The 23,925-nt window shown below is 35.8% G+C and overlaps 2 protein-coding genes and 1 pseudogene across 2 annotated transcripts; all 3 read right to left on the reverse strand.

The window, feature by feature from the left end:
* Window positions 1–410: 410 nt before the first annotated feature.
* On the reverse strand, window positions 411–4,552 carry LOC133881140 (thaumatin-like protein 1b). The gene is made up of 2 exons (XM_062320096.1): window positions 4,411–4,552; window positions 411–1,182 (listed from the first exon to the last, which is right to left on the reverse strand). The coding sequence occupies exons 1-2, from the start codon at window positions 4,550–4,552 to the stop codon at window positions 518–520; spliced, it is 807 nt and encodes a 268-aa protein (XP_062176080.1). The 3' UTR covers window positions 411–517.
* Window positions 4,553–5,640: 1,088 nt separating this feature from the next.
* On the reverse strand, window positions 5,641–6,555 carry LOC133881141 (uncharacterized). Its single transcript, XM_062320097.1, has one exon. It carries the CDS (start codon window positions 6,553–6,555, stop codon window positions 5,641–5,643), a length of 915 nt encoding a protein of 304 aa, XP_062176081.1.
* Window positions 6,556–17,673: 11,118 nt separating this feature from the next.
* Window positions 17,674–23,925, reverse strand: part of LOC133881143 (uncharacterized) — a 75,853-nt pseudogene continuing 69,601 nt past the window's right edge.

Below are 23,925 nucleotides of genomic sequence, written 5' to 3' on the forward strand. Positions count from 1 at the left end.
ATTAAAGAAGTTTTTATGGTCAAACTGAAAATGATTTTCATTGACCATTATTTTTGCACCTACCAAATACCGGAAAATGCTGAAATCATTTTCCAGAAATTATTTTACACCGAAACAAACGGAACATAAGTAAAAATTTCATAATTTTACATTAACTTAAGACGAAAAAATGCAATCTGTCTAACTGTCCAAGAAAAAGAACAAAAACAAAAATAAAACACAAACATGAAGAACACTCGTATTGAACTCAAATTGATGAGCTCATTTCTTTTCCTTTCAAACTGTGGGGAATTGAAGGGGGATCGATTGATTATAATTAAGTTCAACCATTGATTCTCTAATAAGAAAATGTCAGGCCAAAACGTACTTTGTTCGGGTTCAAAACGATATATGCTGGAGATATTATGACATATAAAATCTTCATGCGAAATCTTATTGCATAATCTCATGCAAAATCCCTTTTACATTTCTGCTCAAAAAACAAAAAATCCTTTCACATTTTTTTTTTCTCTATTATTCATGGACAGAATGTGACAATGTAGTTAGGTCTGCCTGAGCACGAAAAGAGGCTAGTAAGATCATCATAAGCATAACTATAGGCCTGCGGACACTGTTTCTTGAACAACATAGAGTAGATCGTGGGTGGGCATGTGGTTGAGGTGCAACAATTTTGTGGCTGATTGAACTCTATGCATGTACTATTGCAACCAATCACACTCCCATCAGACCCTATCACTCTTAGCTTTGCCGGGCAAGCCTTGTTCACATCGGCAGCACAGCTGGGTGCAATGCATGAAGTGGAACCGCCCTGTGGAGTTATTGATAGAGGCAAGTTGAAGCCATCTTCAAGGCTGATATCATAGAAATCTTGTCCGCCACTCGCTGCTAAGTTGAATTCTGCCAAAGACACTGGTGGGGCTCCACCGTTGCCATTGCATGCAACCTGACCGGAGCCACAATCTGCAGTAGCGCAAGTGAACTTTCCCGAGCCATCTGTGTAGCATCTGGTTCGGGCCCAAAACTGGCCGTTCCATGGAGCTGGGACATCAAGTGATGTGGATGCTTTAGATGCTAGCTTAAATCCAGTGTTTGATAAGTGAGATTGTGCAGCTGATGTTACGTCTGCTGGCCAGATAGTATACGCACAGTTGTTTTTTACGATTATTTTAACAGAGTGAGCACCTGCATTTATGCAACAAGCCCTTTCATAATTAATACCAACAACCCTTTTGTTCTAATAATCATCCTTATTAGATACAATATCATAACACATGAAATCATAGAAAACGAAACATGATCAGATATCAAGGATACTACTTGTGAGGTAAACAACAGTTTATTTACATTAGAACAATAATATTTCATTTAGACTTGAACGTTAGTAATTCCTTTACACTTTAACAACAATAATTCATTTACAAGGAAAACTAGTAATTCGCTAACATTTGAACAAAAATAAGCAATATCGTGGCATTCTCATAAATACATATTATCATGCTTTTGTAAAAGAGTGTAGTAACGTCAGTAAGTTTGCACTCACCTCTTTGGTGCAATAGTCCAATCAACGTATCCCATGTAAGTCCTAATTCGTAGTCTGCAATTTAATTTATCCTTTCCATTAGCTTAGGACTTCCATTGAACCCCATTATAGTTATCGTTATCACTTGTTTGTTCATTGCTTTCACATACTCAATATTAGCATATTATGACTAAGACTTATTTAATAAATCCTATGAATCTCACACTTAGCCCACCAATACTAAAATCTAGTTAATTATCCTATAGTGTATTAAGACCCTTCGACCATAATTAAAAATCTAAGAATTTTCTTTACTTTTTTTTTTATAGGTAATAAACGAAATAGCATTAAAAAAGCGTAAACGCACCCCTAAATATACAAGGAGTAAACAGAAAGGACACAAAAACAAAAGAAAAACAAAAAACAAAAAAAGAAGCCCGAAGAAACCTAAGAAAGGCTATATTAAACCCTCAATCTCTTTCCTCTAACCCTGCTAGAACCCACACCTCCAGCATTGAAATTGATCGAACATTCTAAATTCTTGACCTCTCTATTTCCTTTTTTCTTAGGAGTAGAGACCAAGTTCTTCGTCCGCCTCTCATCCACCAAAGTCAAGAAATCCAGAAAACCCTCCTTAGACCCGATGAAAGAAATCAACATAAATATTTATCTAACTTAAACATTTCCTTATCATAATAAATCAACATAAATATTAATTTTATATCATCCTTCGACTTCCACAAAATCAAACCAAAACAGCCAACATCACAAACCCAAAAGCTCCTAATCATCACAGGCACAACACGACTACAACAACAACAATTAATAACACCCAACCAAATTTTGTCTTCTTCAAAGCAACAACTCACCAAGAAAACAACCTAACAACAACACTACCCACCAAGAGAAACGCACTAATGCACAATTGATGGGCTATAAAATTCACAAATAACGTGACCCACAAAACACTATACAAAATCACCACTGAAATCCACCCTTAAGTTAATAATCAATGTAAGTCAAAACCCATAATCAAAATCACAATTCTAACTCAACAAAACTCACAACACCAATTCACATACATATATTCAGCCATTTCCTAAAGAGTATTCAATAACCATTCATGTCTCTCCAAAAATCATTCGGCCAACAAATACTTAAAAATTCTCATTTACATATCAAGACCAACTTCTCTGTTATGGATGAATTTGGGTGGTGTCTCAGATTAGGGTTGGTGCCTTGGGGAAGAAGGGGTGTGCAGCAGATTGGCACGAGTGGTTGGCATAGGGATTTTCCTAAGATTACGTCGCAGAGAAGGGTCTAGAACTTCTGCGTTTTATGGTCATTTAGATTGCGTTTTGTATTTCCTTTATTTCCTGCGTTTCATGTTTCAGTAGTTGCGTTACATAGATTTTCCCTGTATTGCGTTTTAGAGTATTATTTTGCGTTTAGGAGAATATCATAGCTGGCCATTCTGTTAGGATTTCTAACAGATTGGAAAGGCTATTTATTGCTGGCGTAAGTAGAACTCTCACAAATCAACATGATTTTAAGCTTCAAATCCAATGGGTATGATGAAATTACAAGGAAAAGCTTCAAACCTTACCTTATAGCTTCCATGGACGAAATCTCCACACAACCAACTCAAAAAATCACCTACAAACTCTCAAAACCAAAACCGACTTCTCATTTTAACCTAAAATTCGAATCTAGGAAAATCCCTCATGACCCACATGATTTTTGTGCTTAATATATAATGGGTAACACGAAATTACAAAAGAAAGCTAAAGATTTTACCTCTTAAAGCCCATGGCCGGAATCTATCTTCTTCTTCTAATCTCTGCGTCTCTCTCCCTCTCTCTCTCGGATCAGCTATCTCTATCTTTCTCTGATCAATTCTCTCTCACTCACTCGATCGTGTGTGAGTGCTCGTGACAGAGAGAAGGAAGGGAGAGTCGAGAGGGAGATAAGAGGAAGAAAGAAAGAAAAGATAAAAGAAAAGGAAAGGGGAAGAAACGGAACGTCCGTGGAAAGTGGGGAGGGGGGTGTTATTTTATTTTTGTTTTGCTTTTCTTTTTGTGTTTTTCTATTGCAAAGATAAGCCATTTCTAGAGTGGTTTATAGCTTGACACTAGGTTAGGATAACATTATCTTTTTATTTTAAGGCCACATTTTTTATAATTTGCATTGTAATTTTATCTTTTGTTAACTAATATATATGGCCCCATTTTTACTTTAATTACAACTTATATCTACCTATTAATTATATATTATACGTAGGGAAGAAATAAATGAAAATTTTATTTCTCAAAGAAAAAAAAATTTATTAGGATGGAAAAAAAAAACATTCTAAAAAAAATTCTAAGATTGACACATATATTTAATTAGAGTCGTTTCCCTTTTGGTAAGCTTTGGGCTTTAGCCTGTCTAAGAATCTCTAATCCACATTCAACAAGGCTCATTTGTGCTGATGTTTTAATAACGAATGAGATATGAATTCATTGAATTGTCGGTTAGTTACGAGATTCTTGGGCTCTGTCTACCGTCCCTTCAAATGCAGATTGCAAATCTGAACCCCCATTTCCATTTTATTGCCTCAGGCGAGAGACCACCAGACCAATGAAAATGTTCAAACGCAGGTATATATGTGCTACTGGATTCAACTAGTTAGAATTTAAAGTTTGTCTTTAAAAGGGACTAACGACAAAATCTAAAGAGTTGTTTGGAACAAACAGATCTGGAACAAAAATACCACCAATACCCAGATGGGAAACCGCAAGGTGTCTCGGTCAGGACCTCGGGCGGCAGCGATGACCCGAGGCTTATTGTTCAATGAACAATGGAATCAGTATAAAGATATTACAATTAATCATAAAGTATGGAGAGAATACCTATAGTTCCAGAAGCGTCGTCTCCACCATAGAATGTAGCGTGGTCGCTCTCCCACTGCCCACCGGTGTAAACCCCGAGGATTCTAGCGTCAGCCACCACAAAAAGCATGAGAATTAGGGAAGCAATGCTTAGAACACTCATCGTTGTGTCACTTGTCAGTTTGTGTAACACAGAGAAAGAGAGAGAGAATGATGGAGGCTGCCAGCAACTGATAAGATCCTGAGATGAAGCAGAGAGAAAGAGAGGGAGCTGCGGGGACCGGCCGTTATCATATACACAGCCACAGGCAAGTGTGGGGGGTGGGTACCTTCTAGAGAATCGCCGAATCGGTACTGTCCATGTGCCGTACTAACCGTTCATTCTGTTGTGTCCGAGTCACTACTAATTGGTTGATAAACCCGTGTACGTGAAAAAGTTTTGCATTAATCACTCGAACTGCATAATTGATACTACCTGCATTAACTTTTTTGTTCGAAGTGGCAAAATGGGTCATTTTCACTTTGGTTTCTGAAACCATGCAACTCCATCTTCTTTAATTTCTTTCCCATGTGACTTTTGTTCGTATTGGTCATCTTAATTGATCCCCCTAACTTTTTCCCCTCCAGCGTATAATGTTCCATCACTAATGATTTTATTACATTAGTTATTAAATAATTAAATTTAATTATAATGAAAATCAATTTTTTGATCTTTTTTACAACTACTAGTCTAATGGCTGCCACATTATTAAGTAGTTATCAAGTAGTTGTACGACAATTGTATGAAGAAGCAGGTGATTTCATCTCCCTTAAGAGGTTTTTTAATTTTTTTTAATTTATTTCTTTAGCGGGTATACTAAATACTTTATTTAGCATTTAGAATATTATAGATTTTTCCTTTATTTCTTCCCTACGTATAATATATAATTAATTGTAGATATAAGTTGTAATTAAAGTAAAAATGGGGCCATATACATTAGTTAACAAAAGATAAAATTACAATGAAGTGAGATTTTCGAGCAAATTATAAAAAATGAGGCCTTAAAATAAATAGATAATGTTATCCTAATCAAGTGTCAAGTTATAAACACTCTAGGAATGGCTTATCCTTAGCAATAGAAAAACACAAAAAGAAAAGAAAGACAAATAACACACAAGCTATGCTACCAAACAATGGAATTGTACCTGTGACTACATTGGTAGCATTCTCCCCAGCATGCACGCTATCCGGAGTGAGAGAGTAAACTCGTGCTAACACAATAAGCCTCGGCTGATTAATGCTGGCCTGTGATCCCTGCCCTCTATATGCTCCCATTGTGTGCACTCCCTAGCAAAGTGGCCCGACTTGCCACATCGGTAACATGCATTCGACCTGGTCCTGCGCTCACCCGAATGCAGCTTCCCACACGTTTTGCATCGTGGTCTGCTACCATTTCCTTGGCTAGAATATGTGCTAGTCCTTCCCTGAGACCCCGCACTACTACTCCCAGATTGCCTCTTCGATGGCAGTAGAGGAGGTGCTACAGTAGATGCCGACCGTTTCCTGCTAACAAAATCTGCAGCCGCAATCCTGATCCCTTTTTCTGCCATGGTGGCTGTATGCACCATATCAGTATAGTCTGTCACCTTCATAAAGATGATCATCTCCAGAATGAGCGGTATCAGGCCATTGCAGAATCTCTCCGCTTTTGTTTCCTCATCAGGAACGAGAGATGGGGCGTACTTTGACAACTTCTGAAATTCAGCTGAATAGTGTTCAACTGACATAGTCCCCTGCTTCAGATCCTGAAAATCCCTTGCACACTGCTGATTCTGCGCACGAGGAAAGAAACAATCGTTGAATTCCTGTTTGAAACGCTCCCAGGGGATAGGAACACCCTGCCCATACTCTCTAGTCAGGTCGAGCTTTTTGGACTTCCACCAATAATTAGCTTCACCTTTAAGCTTTAGACCTGCATAAGCTACTTTCTGACTTTCCGTGCAGCTCAACATTTCAGTCAAGTCTTCATGAAAAGTAATCCAATCATCAGCCATCATAGGCCCCTCTTCACCGAAGAACTTAGGTGAGTTCTGTCGACTGAAAATAGCTGAGGAACACCCGATAGTGTCGTTACGATCTCTATGAACTGGTATGGTGGCAATCAAGGCTGCCACAAACTGACCCATATCAAGCATGGGCGGAGGAGGTGGTGGTGGTGGTGGAGGAGGAGGAGGAGGAGGTGGAGGTGGTGGTGCATTACCGCCACTCCGATGAAAAGACTCCTTATCCTGATAACGGCGTGGAGCTTAGCGTCGTCTCGGCGGCATATTCTTGTCTGCACAATGAAATGCCACTTAAACAACACAGCGCAAGAAAGGTTAAATGCATCACAATATCCATGTGATGCATACAAGAATCCTAAAATTTCCTTTTATCCGTATTAAAGCTTTTAGAATCCTAAGGCTTTTTCATTACACTTAGACTCTAACTCAACCCTAGGTTTTCGCTTTCTGCTTTTTCTAACATACCCTAAAACTAACTGCTCTGATACCATTTGCTATGACGACCTTTTTTTTTTTTTTTTTTTTTTTTTTTTTTTTTATATATACAAAATGAAAAACGAGTTATCGTAGTGGCACGACTACGTGTCGCTCAGCCAACATAGGCACATGCCCCATAACATGCACCTGATATACAGAGTTACATCTACAGCAGAATAAATCATGATACCATCATACATAGCGGAAAAGCATAACTATAAATAAACATGTTATCTATACAAAAGTGAGCCATAACACAAGTCTATCTATTTAAGGCTTAACTACATATAACAATTACAAAAGAATGGTTTATACAAAATATGAATGACACACATGTCACAAGCCATATACAAAAATACTCAAAGTAAGGACACCATAGTCCTATCCCACTACGACTGTTGCTACGGGCTTCAATCGTAGTAACCCAAATAGTATGCTACCGGATCATCATCAGCCTTAGGAGTACCTGCAATCACAGGAATATCATCTACACGGTTGTGGTGATATCCATATCCTCCTAGGTGAAAGAATGAGTTCAACGCCTCAATATAAAGCATACTAAGACCTCAGTGATATAAAACTAACTGAATTTTCACAAAGAACCAACCTTTATTTTATTTTTAGTCGTGCGAGCACTATATCAGCCACAATTTACCAATAATTAATACAGTAAACACCGACTATTCAAATAACATTTAAAACATACTATATAGCTGTGAAAATATATAGAAGTTTTAGTCTACCGCTTGGAAGATTCTACATATAGACTCCTCTATAATAATACTTTTCATTGGTGGCTTAGACATATGTGCATACGATCACTCCATTATAGATATCACGCCTACACATATGTCTTAAGCAATAAAACATGGCATCTTACTCTTCCAAACTAGTTTTAACATCCTTCAACAAAACACTCACAACACCATCTCTAATCGTATTTCAGCTTCGTGCCTTGAACATCAGTAGATCATGAAAGCACTAGAGTTAAACTCAATTATGCTAACACGTCTTTCCTGAAGAACAATAACAGTCAACCTTCTTACTCGTAGACATGCCATTACTTGCACCTGGGCAGTCATGTATCCATATACTTTCAAGTTCAATGATTCTTAAGTCATGCGACTATCCGATAGAAATATACATAAGCGCTTTCCATTTAAGACACTTATGCATACCAACACGTCTAGTAAAAGCTACTCATAACATAAAAACATCACTCATAAAACAATGCTATACATGATATGCATGAAATTGGGGCTACTAATGCTGCTGATACTGATATGCTGCTGATATTGCTAATACTGATATACTAATACTACTGGGGTATGTATGCTTTATACTACATGCTCTATGTTCTGTGCTTGACCAGTATATATTTTACTACTGTATCATGCTATAAAATCATGCAGTTGCTAAATCACGTTCTCTTAAAACTAAACAAATCCAACATTTTATCAAATACTTTGAAATCATTGAAACCATAGTTTCTTCAAAAAACCTAAACAGTTTCAACAGGACATATTCTCAAACAATTTGCATAATTTAAATCCCAACCGCAGCACACTCAAACACTTTAAAACAATTCAACACTTTTCACTCATGCATCAATTCTTAAACATCATTTATATAATTTAAACATAATCGAAACTAATCAAATTATCTCAAAACATACATTTCCTCATATGGTCGATTCAGAATTATAAAACAATATATATTTTACAAATCCATAATATACCAAAAATATATTTTCTTAGTGAGTATAATACTCACCTCAGATCGCTTGTACTCCCAATATCCAAACGACTCTAAGCTCAACCGTAAAGTACCACTAAAATACAATACATTGCATTAATTAGCATTCTAATTAATAATCACACTAGGTAGCATTTTGAATCGCTCAAAAGCTACATTGCTAATTTACCCATAAAACTCTAAAATTCCTAAACATTTATCTAAAATTTCTAATTACTTTATCAAACCCAATATTGCTAACCTATAAGCACTTAGGGTTAATCACAATAAAATAGCATTTTAACAAAATACCCAAAACTAATGTCTATGGAAAACTTACCAAAAATTCACCAAGCAATGACCAAATGCTCGGGAAGCTCCTAGCAACTCCAAACCACACCAAACCTGGAGAAAATGCCAAATTAAACTCATTTCTACAAGATTTATTAAAAATCTCCAAAAAATGCGAGTTTAGCGATTTACCTCAAACCGTTTGATCAAAACATAGATCGGGCTTTGTGGATTACGTTATTGAAGTCGGATCTAAGATTGGACGGCTGGATTTCAAGATATCCCAGTTTTTAGGTGGAAAAATCGAGAGAATTTGAAAGGAAAATAGAGCTGATGAGAAGAAAAGGGCGCTCTGCCCACTTTAATTCAGACCCTGTCTGGATGGGCGTCACAAACCGTCCGAACGTGTGCCAATTAACCAAACCGTCCGGACGGGCAATGACCACTGTCCAGACACGTGCCGTTTAAGTAGATGTGCGCCACTTAAGCAAACCGTCCAGACATGCACTAATCACTGTCCGGACGCGCGCCGTTTAAGTAGACGTGCGTCACTCACTGCAAACCGTCCGAACGCATTAAGCCAGGCATCCGGACGCTCGTGAAATGAGGCGTCCGACTTGTGATGATAAAGTACCGTTCAGACGAGCCTTTTGAACCATCCGGACGCGCCACATTAATTTCACTAATTTGATCTTTTTTTTTCACATTTATTCCATTTCCCGTACATTCTCTTATATTTTTCTCTTGTATAATTTATTTCTTTTGACTATATAACATTCTCTGCGCGTCCCATTGTATTTTCCAGTCGTCTAATTAATTTAGTTGTTTTTTTCCCATTAAGTTTTATTTTTAAAATGACAAATAATATTCGGGACATCACAGTTTTGGTTTTGAATAGTTGTGATTGTTGATGATCGACGGAAATGTAAATTTTCACGTTGTAAACAATGGATCGGATTGATGGAAATGTACATTTGGAAGTAGATATGTAAATTGTCTATCAGGTCAACTATAAAAAAAATACAAAAAATATATTCGGGCGAGCAAAAAATATTTTTTTTCTTCTATTTAGTGACGTGTCAATATATTGCCACATCAATAAATTTATTGACGTGTCAAAGATTAACACGTCAATAAATCCCCAGTTTTGACACCCTTATTGTTAACGTTGGACACACATAAAAAATGATACGTAACTAAACTTTAGTGACATGTCTGGCCTCTTGACACGTCAAAAATAGTTGGTCGAGGATTTTTTTTTTTTTTTTTTTTTTTTTTGTAGTGAAGATGTGCAGAAAACAGCAATCCAAATGCGGTATGGCCATTATGAATTTCTGGTTATGCCTTTTGGACTAACTAATGCACCTTCTACGTTCATGGACTTGATGAACAGAGTATTCCGTAAGTACCTTGATTGGTTTGTAGTAGTGTTCATTGATGATATATTAGTTTACTCAACTAATCAACATGAACATGCTGAATATTTACAAAAGGTACTAGATATTATGAGAGAGAAGAAGTTTTTTGCCAACCTCAAGAAATGTGAGTTTTGGTTGAAGAAAATCTCATTTTTGAGACAAGTAATCTCAGGAGATAGGATTGAAGTAGATCCCAATAAGATTGAAGCTGTAGTTAAATGGGAGAGGCCAACAAATGGCCATGAGATTCACAGTTTCTTAGGACTTGTGAGCTATTATCGGAGATTTGTGGAGGGATTCTCCACGCTATTGAGAACTTTGATTGCATTGACAAAGAAGAACACTCGTTAAAAGCACCAAGTGGTGGGTTTGCCAAGAGCACCGCATGGACAAGATGCTATTTGGGTAATAGTTGATAGATTTACTAAAAGTGCTCATTTTGATCCTTTTAAAATTACTGATTCCATGCAAAAGATGGCAGAATTGTACATTCGAAAAATTGTTAGGTTGCATGGAGTGCTTGTTTCGATAGTATCTGAACTAGATCCTCGATTTACATCAAAATTTTGGAAGAGATTGTAAAAGGCAATGGGAACAAAATTGAATTTTAGTATGGCATACCATCTGCAAATTGATGGCCAATCAGAAAGAACCATCCGAATTCTTGAGGATATGCTGAGATTATGCATACTCGATTTTAAAGGTAATTGGATTCAATTCCTGCCTATAGTTAAGTTTGCTTATAACAATAGTTTTTAAGCAACTATTAGGATGACACCGTATGAAGCTCTATAAAGAGGCAAATGTAGATCACCATTATATTGGGATGAAGTCGGCGAGAGGAAACTATTGAGACCAAAGATAGTGCAAGACACCAAATACAAGATTGCACTCATTCAAAAAAGAATGTTAACGGCTCAAAGTCAACAAAAGAGTTGTGCGGATCAACATCGCCGCAAGTTGGAATTTGAAATTGGCAACCAAGTATTCCTTAAGGTTTAGCCAATGAAGGGTGTAATTCGATTTGGTAAGAAAGGTAAACTAAGCCCGAGGTATGTAGGCCCTTTTGAGGTGAAAGAGGTAGTGGAGCCGGTGGCATATAGAATTGCATTGCCACCAAAGTTATCTGGAGTACATGACGTGTTCCATGTATCTACACTACGAAAGTAACATGTATATTGGTATATATGTATAAACCTATACATATTAAAGAAATGTCACTGAAAAGATAAGCGAATTTTATTATGTATTATTAAATAACTCTACAATGTTTATCTTATCAGCTATGAATTACATAAAATAATTCTTTTTGGCAAACTTGACATAGCTGTTATTATAATCACCATGTTAGGGATATTTTCGAAAAAGATGGCTCATATTTGAAATTTTTCAATAATTCTTATATTTATTGAGACCGTACACTCATTAATCCGCCTATGTAAATGTGGTAACGCCACAATTACATAGATATTGATGCAGGTATAGAAGTGGGTAAAGATGATCCATATGCATGTCTAAGGTATATGGATAAGGTTTTCTCGTGCCTTAGTTTGTTGTAAATATCTTGAAAAGATTTATCCTTTGAAGTGTACCTATAATTAGACATGTTTTGAGTACTTTTGATGTATAGCTACTTATGTCCTATCAGTGGCACTTTAGACTAGTGTTGTTTTATCATGTAAAGTACAATGTAAGAATCTGCATAATATAGAAGTCATTATTTCAGTTCTGATGTGTTCTATGAGGGTTATCTTATAAAAATAAAAAATAAAAAGCCGTTGTGAGATATATGAACTCTGATGATATTAAGGTTGAGATAATAGTACTTAGTGGAGATTGGAAATTTTCACTTTCGTCATTCATTAAGTAAAAAGGCAAGGCACTATAGTTTGGTATCACACCAATATGCTCTTAGGACCGTGAAAGTTAGCCCTAATTGGTTAGAGTCTAAGGAATACTACAAGAGTTGTAGGATTATAAAAAAATTTCGATAAGGAACGATCATTTAGATTTATAGAAATGAGATGAGAGAAATAAAATGGCTTACAAGCCAGCTTTTTGTGCAAATATAGATGAATGTAGTCATTGATAAAATTTAATTAATGCAGATACCATGCCACCTAGACAACGGAACTTGCAGAATCTAAGAATCCCTCAAGAAAATTGTGGTGAAGAAAATCTACCACCACCACCTCTTCCTCCACCATTCTATGATGGAGTATATCCTGCCATGGCACAGTTTATGGCAGAAACAACCCAACAATTTGTTGAAGCAGTGGTACGAATGCCACAATGACGGGAGAACATTGGATGCTCCATGCGAGACTTTTCCAGTCATCAGTTTCGACTGTCTGATGGCACGCAGGGCCAATGGTGGCAGAAGCCTAGCTAGGTTACTGATATCCAGGATTTATTTGAAAACCTTGATTGTATTGACAATCAAATGGTTAGGTACGTAGCACTTAGGTTTACTGGTGAAGCTACGATTTGGTGGAAATCAAAGAAACGGTTATTGTTGAGGGAACCAAGGAGTGAAGCTGAGATCACGTGGGAAATATTCAAAGTAGAATTTTATAATCGATTTTTCCCCAGGTCTCAACAGTAACTTAAGGCAATTGAGTTCCAAAACCTCGTTCAAGGCAGTATGATAGTGGAGCAGTAATCTGCTAAATTTTTGGAACTATCAAGATTTGCTCTGAATCTAGTTCCAGATGAAGAAACTAAGGCTGAGCATTTGAGAATGGACTTAATCCTCGAATCAAAGGGAAAGTGATCTATCATGAGATCAAGGACTTAACTAAACTGGTGGGTGTGGCATCTTTAGCTGAAAGGACCCTCAACGATACAGTGGCTGCGTTTGCATGCAAAAAGAGATCAATTCCTCAAGCATCGTATCCGTTCAAGAGACCAGCCGTGGGTGGTAGCTCTAGTTCAACTGTAAAGAAGAGTTTTCCTCTGCCTCAAGCAAGTCAGAGACCTCCCTGTATTAAATACGAGAAGTTTCACTTTGGAGACTATAAGGTAGGAATCGGAACCAGCTCTCGATGCAGTCAGGCTGGACATTTTCAAAGAAATTACCCAGTTGCAGCTGCAGGAGTGCAAAAGCCGCAAGGAGGTGGTTATCAATAAAAGAAACCAACTCAAGCAATGGTGCATTCAGTTACCCCAAGGGGTGCTGATATTGAAGAAAAGGAAGAAGATGCTAACGTGGTGAAAGGTATCATTCCTCTTTTTGGTAGCCTTGCATGCACGCTATAAACATATGATGAGATATTTTCTAAAAGAATCATAATAAAAGATCAGTAATTTATGTATTTATTGAGATGGTGGACTCACTTGCGAATGTGTAATTGTGGATTCAATTGGGATAATCAACCATTACACAGATATTGCAAGTTTAGCTAAGGAGATTGATGTCATAATTCGTATTTGTGCTTAGCAGTCCGCTATTGAGAAGACAAGTTGGTCTTTAGGATGACTTGAGTTGAGTCTCCATTTCTAGTTTAATTGTTTGTATTTATTCATGCCGCATGTGGTACTTTTACTATAGTTTAAAGTTGTAAAGTATTATGTTGTCAAAAGAAAGCAAAAATTTAGTACTGTATTTTCCGCTATAAGATTTTATCTCTGATGTTATAATGTCACATAGAAACTCAAGTGAAGTCTTTTGTCTATTGTTCTATATGTTGTATGTTATGAATCAAATTAACATTAAGAAATCAATCATTTTTCATAATCTTCTTTAGGGGGCCTTAATCCAATATTTATTAAACTCACTAAATCCAATGACATTAATTCTCATATCTAATACCAATATCTTGGGCTAAAATTCTTATATCAGATATGAAGGTGTTACACCTTTCATGAACAAACACTCATTAATATCACGTTGTTTAACTTTGCACTTTCATAATTGGGTGAAAATATCTGCTGGATGCGGTCATATATATTCTTCAATTCCTGATGTTATAATATGCCTTTAGGTAGAGCACAGCAGTAGTATCTATTCAAATAAAGTCAGAAAAAGGATTTTTTCTATTTTTTTCTTTGGTCTAGAAAGTTTCTATGGCAAAGCAATCAAAACCCACATGCATATTAAGAGTTGTGTAAACTTTTCATACTATCAAAAACTACATGATTGATTGATCAAGTCATGATCAATGATGTGGTCGTGAACGTATCAATAATAAAATAAACTACTTGCAATAGAACGAATCTTTGTAAAATAGAGTCTATATGAGAGTGTCGAACCTTAAGGACTATGAGTTGTTATTAAGTTATTGAAATTAACTCTAATCTTATTCAGAAATATACTCTAGTTGTACTTTTACAACTAGAGATTCAAGTCATTCAATTAAAGTATACTCTTTAGGGGTATACATGTGAGTAGATATTAATCGCTCGCATCCACTATCCGCACACACAAATAGCAAAACCACTATCCGCTAGTGCAGATGCGAATAGCGATTTCAGGATACGGACAATATCCGTATCCACATATCATTTATATCTAATATATATTTTTACATACATTCTACTTATGAAAGTGTAATATTTAGACAATTTATGTTTTTTATATTATGAATTTGCAATATTATTTTTCTATGTTGGATTCGTATTTTTTTTTTCAATTATTATTATTATTTTATTTTATGTAGGTATATTGACTTGATTGTTATACTCATTGAATCATGGATAACAAAACATAAAAGTATTTCTTGTAAGCATTGATTACCATAAATATTTTTTAGGTCGTATCCATCATCCTCTTTTTCTCGGTTCTACACATTTATATTTTCAAAGCAAGCTCAAAAGATTAAAAATAGGTCAAAATTATTTTTAAAAGCGTTTAAAATAGGCCTATCACCTATTTACAGATAGTGGATAATAAACGTACTTAATAACCGTGCGAATGCGGATAACAAGAAAATGATGCGGATATTTAAAAATGATATCCGCATCTTACGGATGCAAATGCGGATATCACAAATAACCATTCGAATATCTACATATACACACACTCAGCCTTCCATTATGAAAAATAACTCATTCTTTAGTTTTATACCATATCCCTCAAAACTTTTCCAATGAAAAGATAGTAATATAGAAACCGTTACCTTTATTATATTCACATCTAATCATCTCTGCTGATGACCATCATCAGCAACCATTTTTCAGTACTATCATGAAGCCTTCAAAATCTGTGACCATTATTTCAAAACCCATTAAAAACAAAAAAAAATTAAAATAAAAAATAAAAAATTAAGGGTTTGCCCATGAAGTAGCTGAACCACCCTCAAAAGCCAAAACCCATGACCCATTTTTTTTTTTTTTTTTTTTTTTTTTTTTTTTTTTTTTTTACCATGGGGTGGGTGAACCACCCCCTAAGCCACCCCTCTTCTTTTTCTTTTTCTTTTTTTTTTTCTTTTTTTTTTTTAAAAAAAAATTGTTTAGTTTTTAAATTTTTTAATTAATTTTTAAAGATTTTTTATTTTTTATTTTTTTATACTAAAACAGGTGTCAACCCTTAGGAGTTGACGCCTAGCGAGCCGTTAGTTTTTAAACAAAAAACTTAACTGAAGTACTAATTTGGTATTTTCCTAAAACGGAGATACAATCTGTGATGCGAATTAAAATTCAAGTACTAAAAATTAAAGTTTTCAAAACTCAAGAACTAAAAACAAATTTAACCTTTGTAATTATAACAACCCTACTCGATCTCCACAAATAGGGTGGATTACGCTTCAACAGAGATGAAAATCTCACTTTAATATAACAAGAGAGTCTACATCAACGTTCAAAAGATTGAAAATCCAACAAAACTATTCATCGAAGGTTTTTTTTTATTTTTTTTATAAGTAATAAATTTTATTAAAAAAAAAAGGCGTAAGGCGCCCCTACGTATATAGAAAGTATACATAAGAATAAACAAAACTGCCCACAAAAAGAAGTCTAAATAAACCCTCAACCCTAAGACTCTCTCCTCATTGAAGGATCAATGTTCATACTATTGCAAGGGCAAACCCTCATGCAAACATATATCAATTGACATTACTTCCTTAAGCTACGCAACAGGACAAACCATATTTGACATCAGACCTATACCAATAGTCATAAATAGTATGCTCAAAAAAAAAAAAAAGTCATAAATAGTAAAAACCATATCCATTTTCATGTCGGTTGAAAAATTAACCCTCATTTTCAACAGACAGCTTATTCTTTTCTGGAGGATATTCCTTCCCCCCCTCTCCCTCCCTCTCTCTTTTTCTTTATAAGAAAATTTTATAAAAAGCGTAAGACGCCCTTAAGTACATCGGGAGTATACACAAGAACAACCATAGCCAGCCCACAAAAAGAAAAAACCTAAACAAACCCACAATGATCAACCTTAAAACCTGATACCCACAAGGAGCACCTATAACACCTAGAGCCCAAAAAACAGAAGAAACTCCTATCAAACACTCAAACTTGCCCCGAAAGCATCCCAACCCAACAAACCCTCCAAAACCCATAAGAAAACCCGAATAAGCCTCCCAAAAAAACACCCACAACCCAAAATACAAATGAAAATCAAATCCAGAATACAAAGCAAACCTGAAATACAAAAAAGCAAACCCGAACCTCCCCTTTTTTCTACATAAATCCTTTCCTCCTCTTTATTTGTAAGGGGTGGGCTTTTTGTTATGCAGTGGGATTTTCAAGTAGGCCCAGTTCCTATATTCAACTTCTTTAGTGGGAAAAAAAAAATTAAATAAAAAACTGTTCATATTATTAGAAGAATAACCAACTCGCCCAGAAGTATAAAAAAGGCAGTGTACTCCGATCCTCAGCTTCTTTAATTGATTCTCATTTCATTCGATCTCACCGCCGCAGCTTTGACTCCCCACCCCCTCCTCTCACCAACGAAGCTCCCACACTTACCACTACTACTCGCCGCCTTCAGTCATGTTCTACTCGATTTTATTTTGATTTGTCAAGTTTTCCTACGGATTTCTTACTCTGTTTCCTCTCTTCTCAATGTTTTCTGTGTAAGTTTGTGTGAAGAATCTGAGTAGCATTTTTTTGGTCCTTGGCTGGTTTTTCATGATGCATTTGAAGATTATTGGATTTTTTCTGGGGCATTTGATCTGGAAAAAAATTTCCAGTAAATTGGTTTGTAGGAAACTTATATAAATCGGCCTATAAAGCGACAAATGTCATTTAAGCTATTAAAAAAAGTATGTGAGAATCACATGCAATTAAAAAAAAAAAAAAAAAATGTATTTTTCACATGTAAGGAACACATATTACTATTGGAATTGGAAATTTTTGTCTTTTGATCTCAGTCATCTGCCATTTGGTTCTCTTCCGTTTTCCGATTCCCTACCAAACTGCCCCTCAGATTCTCTCCCCAGAAAAGCAACCTCATTATGTATAGATCTACATCAGGCGATTGTGTATAAGCGATTAGGCAAGAAATAATTGTCTATCCATGCGCAGGAACAGGCGGTATCTACAAAACGACCCTCCATCTTGGGGGTGATGGAGGTTGCCAGAAGGCAAAACCCTCCTGCTTAGGGTGGCGTACACCCCCAATTCTATTTATTCAACTCAAATGAAAACCCAAAAAATAAAAAATAATAAAATAATAAAAAGAAAAAGAAAAAAGTGGTGGGGAGGCATTGAAAATCCCACAAATCTACTCATTGAAGGATCAATTTTCATAATATTGCAAGGGCAAACCCTCATGCAAACATATATCAATTGACACTACTTCCTTAAGCTGCGCAAAAGGGCAAACCATATATGACATCAGACCTATTCTAATGGTCTCATAAATAGTAAAAACCAAATCCATTTTCATGCCCATGTTTTTATGAGAATAAATTATATCGGTGGAAAAATTAACCCTCTTTTTTGGTGGATATTCCTCCCCTTTTTTCTGCATAAATCCTTTCCTACACTTTATCTATAAGATGTGAGCTTTTTGTTATGCAGTGGGACTTTCAAGTAGGCCCAGTTCCTATATTCAACCTCTTTAATGGGAAAAAAAAAAAAAAAAAAAAAAAAAAAAAAACTGTTCATATTATTAGAAGAATAAGCAACCCGCCCAGAACTATAAAAAGAATGTTTCAACCCCGATGCAAAAATTGATATTACAATTTAAATTGTAAACCATATAAGAGCACTTGTATAAGGCAAATAAGGAAATACAAAATATTGCAAGATTCCTGAAAGAATATTAGGCATAACTAAATGATAAGGGGGATCATCTAAAATGTGTTTGATGAGTATTGTCCAACCAAATACATCAAAGCAAGGAAAAACCCATTATCCAGGGACTTACTTTAGCTATTATATCAACACTAAAAAATTGTTCTCTTACTTTAATTTCTTTTAACAAACATGTTTCCATCATAAAGTATGCACAATCAATATAAGAAAGGGGTTTGATCAAAATTAAGATTCACCAATGAAATATGGCTTTTCATATCATTTGAAAAGTGTCACATGCCTCCATATTGTTAGTTTTGGGCTGGTGGATCAGTTGGAGCTAGTGATTACAACTGGGTTTATTGTTACAGTTTGTTAATTAGTTAGTTAAGTTGGGCTGAGGACAGCGTATAAAAGCCTGCTTTCTTGTAATAGTTTTATTTATGCAAAGTGATAAGTTCTTGTATTAGCTTTAGAGATTAGGTTAGTGATAATGGGAGGCCCAATCTACCTCGAAATAGATCATACTTGTAATTCTCCATCTCCATTGATTTTCAATACAACCTTCATCCATTGAATCTATTGTTCTTTATAGAAAATTACAAGAAATATCCTTAAGTAACACTCGGGTGTGTTACAAAAAGCTTCTAGTGCATGATATTCTCAGAGTCTCGCTTATTTTGTGTGGGAATAAAGGGTTTGAATGCATCGTAATTAATCCCATAATACATTCAAAGAAAATTTGATCAGTGAGGACAAGAGATTGACTCATTGGTACAAGAACCCCGTCGTTGGAAATCCTCAACTTTACAACTGCGCCAGAATGCACTAAAATTTTCTGAAATGATGGCTTTACTAGCAATCCATAAGCAACAAAGACCTGCCCAGACATAAGGATTGGCAATGCCTTGTAATTTTGCAGCAAAGATTGTAGGTAATGCAACATTGTGACCTATAGAGGGAATGTCCTCAAAAGATATCGAGACTTTCGTGGGCTTGGTGTTGCGTAACTCCTCAATGTTCTGTACAAACCAAAGATACCATACGCCAATTTCTGAAATCGTCAAAACACATAGACCTGAATCATCTAAATTCCCCACTATCAATGCACCTGCTATCAAGAAAGACAACAGGGTGCTCCATTGAAAGAACACAGCTTGCCGACTGTTTTTTGCCACCACTTATCCCCCGTACTGCTACATATCTTTCACCCACAGCAGAGGAGAGGGTGTACTTCCCATCTTCAGTAAAAATCATGCTCCAAACAGCTCACTATTAATAGTTAACAAAAGTTACTTGACCAAGAACAGAAAGTCAAAGAAGATAACTAGACAGATTAAATAATCATTCGCGTATAGAGAAAAGAGGAAAAAGGTGTTGATACAAAACGAACATAGAACTACATAACACCTACAAGATACCCAGAAAACTTTTGTATCTTTTTGTGATCAGAACAGTTAAAAAATTTCAACTGTGCAGCTGCAGTTGCTAATATTTTCCCATCTGACTTGGAGAAATACATATCCAAGGTGGCAAAATCAGCCAAAAAGAATAATTACAACAATCATTTATTTCAACTCTGACTCATGGAAGGTCTTCTTGCTAACCACTTGCTAAGCTACTTCATTTTTGTTTAGTATTATAGAATTTGGGTTAATTATCTTTTTTTTTCCGGTGAACTGCTGGTCATTGTCAATTTACTCCCATGAACTGACACTCTCACTATCCAACCGCATCGAACTACCATTTACTTATCAAAACTCCCCATCTTAAGGGAATATCGTTAAATCGAATGTAATATTCTCTTTATAGACGTTAAATTTTGTTTAAAGACAGAAATACCCTCAAAAAATATTTTAATAAAAAATATCAATATTAAAAAAAAAAAAAAAAAAAAAAAAAAAAAAAAAAAACTAATTAAAAATTAGAAATTAAATAAAACAAAAAATAAATTTTTAAGAAAACTTAAACTAAAAAAAAATGAATAAATACAAAATCAGTCATGTGTTTGGCTTAAACTACAAATCGCTTACTGCTGTGTGAAAAATTAAAAATAATTCAAAGGTCTTCTGGGTAGGCCAAAATAAAAATTTAATCCCTACAGTCAAATTCTTTCAAAGCACTTAACGAATTTTGTTAGTGTGTTACGTCAGCACCAATATGATGACACGTGTTACTCTTAAAAAAAAAATATTAATATACTAAAATTCAAACATATAAAACCTAATTATTTTTTTTTTTTAGGAAAAAAACAATAGAAAAAGAAAAGGGGTGGCTAGCAACCCCCTTAGTGGAGGAGGGGGGTGGCTAGTGAGCCACCCCCGGTCTATGGGGTGGCCACGCAGCCCCCTGGCCCCATTAAAGGTGGCTCACTGCTATGGGGTGGCAGCGCTGCCACCCCATAAGCTGAGGGTGGTGCATGAGCCACTGCCCTCCCCCAAGGAGGTGGCTGCCGCCCTTTCTTTTTCCTTTAGTTATTATTATTATTATTATTATTATTATTATTATTATTAATTTAGTATGTAAATTTTGTTTATAAAATTAGGGTATTTGTGTCATTTCATTTTTTTCTTTTTTTGTAAGTAAGAAAGTGTCCGTTTATGTTTCCTAACGAGGTTGACTGGTGGAATAGGAGTTTTGGTAAGTAAATTCGATGTGGCCGGGTGCTGAGAGTGTCAGTTTGTGAGAATATATTGACATCGACTGGTAGTTCGTGAGAATAAAAGGTAATTAACCCAAAGAATTATTTTTTTCTTTCTATTTTTCAATTTCGCGAGATGCATTTGACATTATACATGTGATCTCATCTAAAAGTAGTTGAACCACAAGCAATGAGATCGATCTAGCATAAACGATACCTCCTCTTATAGAAAAGGGTGAAGGGAATACTTCAAGACCCACCAGATGCATGTATAACTTACCAAATTGAGAAGAAAAAGGTAGCTAAACCACAATCATTTTCTAAATAATGGGAATAAGTGCCCTGTGATTGAATTTTGTTGATAAAATCATCCCTGACTATCTATATTGATTGTCAATTTCACCAGTCATCAGGAAACTAAGATCTAATTTCCGATCTAAGTATCTACTAAACGCAGCACCACTTCCTGATCAGAGAACCATATTATTCCAAATTGAATTCTTTTGTAAGGTAATTAAGAAACTTATATAGAAATCCAACACTAATATTAGCACAATGTGTATATTCACTACCGCTATAACGAAACAGTACCACAATTGATGTAGATGATATTTAGCTCTGAATTTCTACAACAGGTCACCCAACTATAGATTTCAATATTACAACTGTTCAACTAAAATCGTTCATTATCTGTAGCAGCAATTAATTACATATTAAAACTTCAAATTGCATGCCATGATTGATAAAATAGTTACCAGCACATAATTAAGATGTTTTAATTTCTGGTGCTCCTGTGAGAATCCTAGTCTTTGACAATAAGACTTTCATAATTCATTATCAACACCATGTTTCTTGCAAACGGTTGTGATTGGATTCTTTATATCTTGAGAGACTTTAAACCCCATTAAAAGCATCACGGATATCAATAACACAGGATGTGTAACGACCTAAGGAAAAGCGCTAGCCACATCTGCGCTATCACCCCAAAAGGACTAGTCAATTTGAAGCTTTTCTATGAATCCATTATAAAGCCCAGTTTCACCTAGTAACTAGGCAATGTGGAACTTATCACCCATGAATATCTATATAAACTACTCACTCTATGTGAACTATTCATCTCTTCTCAATATGGGACCGGGGTGTTACAAACTCCCCTCCTTAAACCCCTGACGTCCCCGTCAAGGCCATGTCATGCGGTGCTCCAGTACCACATGACCTAGCGTTACTAGGTGGCTCTGATACCATTTGTAACGACCCAAGGAAAAGCGCTAGCCACATCTACGCTATCACCCCAAAAGGACTAGTCAATTTGGAGCTTTCCTATAATCTATTATAAAGCCCAGTTTCACCTAGTAACTAGGCAATGTGGGACTTAGTACTCATCTATCTCTTATAAATCACTCACTCTATGTGAGCTATTCATCTATTCTCAATATGGGACTGGGGTATTACAAACTCTCCCCCTTAAACCCCAGATGTCCCCGTCAGGGCATGTCATGCAGTGCTTCAGTACCACATGACTTGGCGTTACTAGGTAGCTCTGATACCATTTGTAACGACCCAAGAAAAAGCGCTAGCCACATCTGCGCTATCACCCCAAAAGGACAAGTCAATTTGAAGCTTTTCCAAGAATCCATTATAAAACCCAGTTTCACATAGTAACTAGGCAATGTGGGACTTAGCACCCATGAATATCTATATAAACTACTCACTCTATATGAACTATTCATCTCTTCTCAATATGGGACCGGGGTGTTACAGGATGTCTATCTTGTCTTTTCCAGTTATATCCATACAATGCTGGTGTCAACGACTGAGCCTGCTGACATATGCAATTGTTGCAGCTTATGACACAGTATAGGGGCAGGTCTGTCTAGGCCTTGATCATCCTGCACTGATTAACTATGGTCCTAAAGCTCAAAGAAGCTGGTGAAGAGACTAATAAAGGAGGATAAATATAAAATAGCATTTAGAAAATGAAACAGAGTTTGCTGTGACTGTGACAACTCGTTTTTAATCTCTTAAAATATGAACCGATCTTCACAATGACACGATGATACGTCTCAAAGCCAACATATGGTTCATGCCCCATATCATGTACTTGATAATCAAAGTATAACATATATCTATTTATGCAGTGGAAAACATAAACCTGAATAGCAGAAATCCCAACTTATACATCTATCATAAATAATAACAACAAAGAACCATTTAACATCGATCTATATGTTTAAGTCTTATCAACACTATAATTACATAACAATAATGGCTCGACAATACAAGTGCCACAGGCGACACGAGCCATAAATCTAAACCTATAAAACAGTGGACACCCGTGGTCTGTCAATTACAACCATCGCGGCGAGCTTCAGTCATAATATCCCAAATACAATTCTACAACACCATCAACTACGATCGAAATACCTGCAGCCAAAGGAACATCATCTATACGATTGTGAGGGTTGCCACATCCGTATAGGTGAAAGAATGAGTTCACCATCTCAGTACATAATACCAAGACCTCAGTGATATTAAACTGACTGAGTTTTCACAAAAAAATTAACTTTTTCCTTTTAGTCATGCATACACTGTAACAGCTACCAATTTTATAAACTTATGTTTGAAAACCCACATATCTGATACAACAAACACCAACTATTAGAAAACATTTTAAACATACTAGGTAGCTGAGATTATACATAAAAGTTCTGTTGTAGAAACAACTACGTACGACCTCAC

Source organism: Alnus glutinosa, chromosome 11 (genome assembly GCF_958979055.1).
Source record: "Alnus glutinosa chromosome 11, dhAlnGlut1.1, whole genome shotgun sequence".
Classification (NCBI taxonomy): Eukaryota; Viridiplantae; Streptophyta; class Magnoliopsida; order Fagales; family Betulaceae; genus Alnus; species Alnus glutinosa.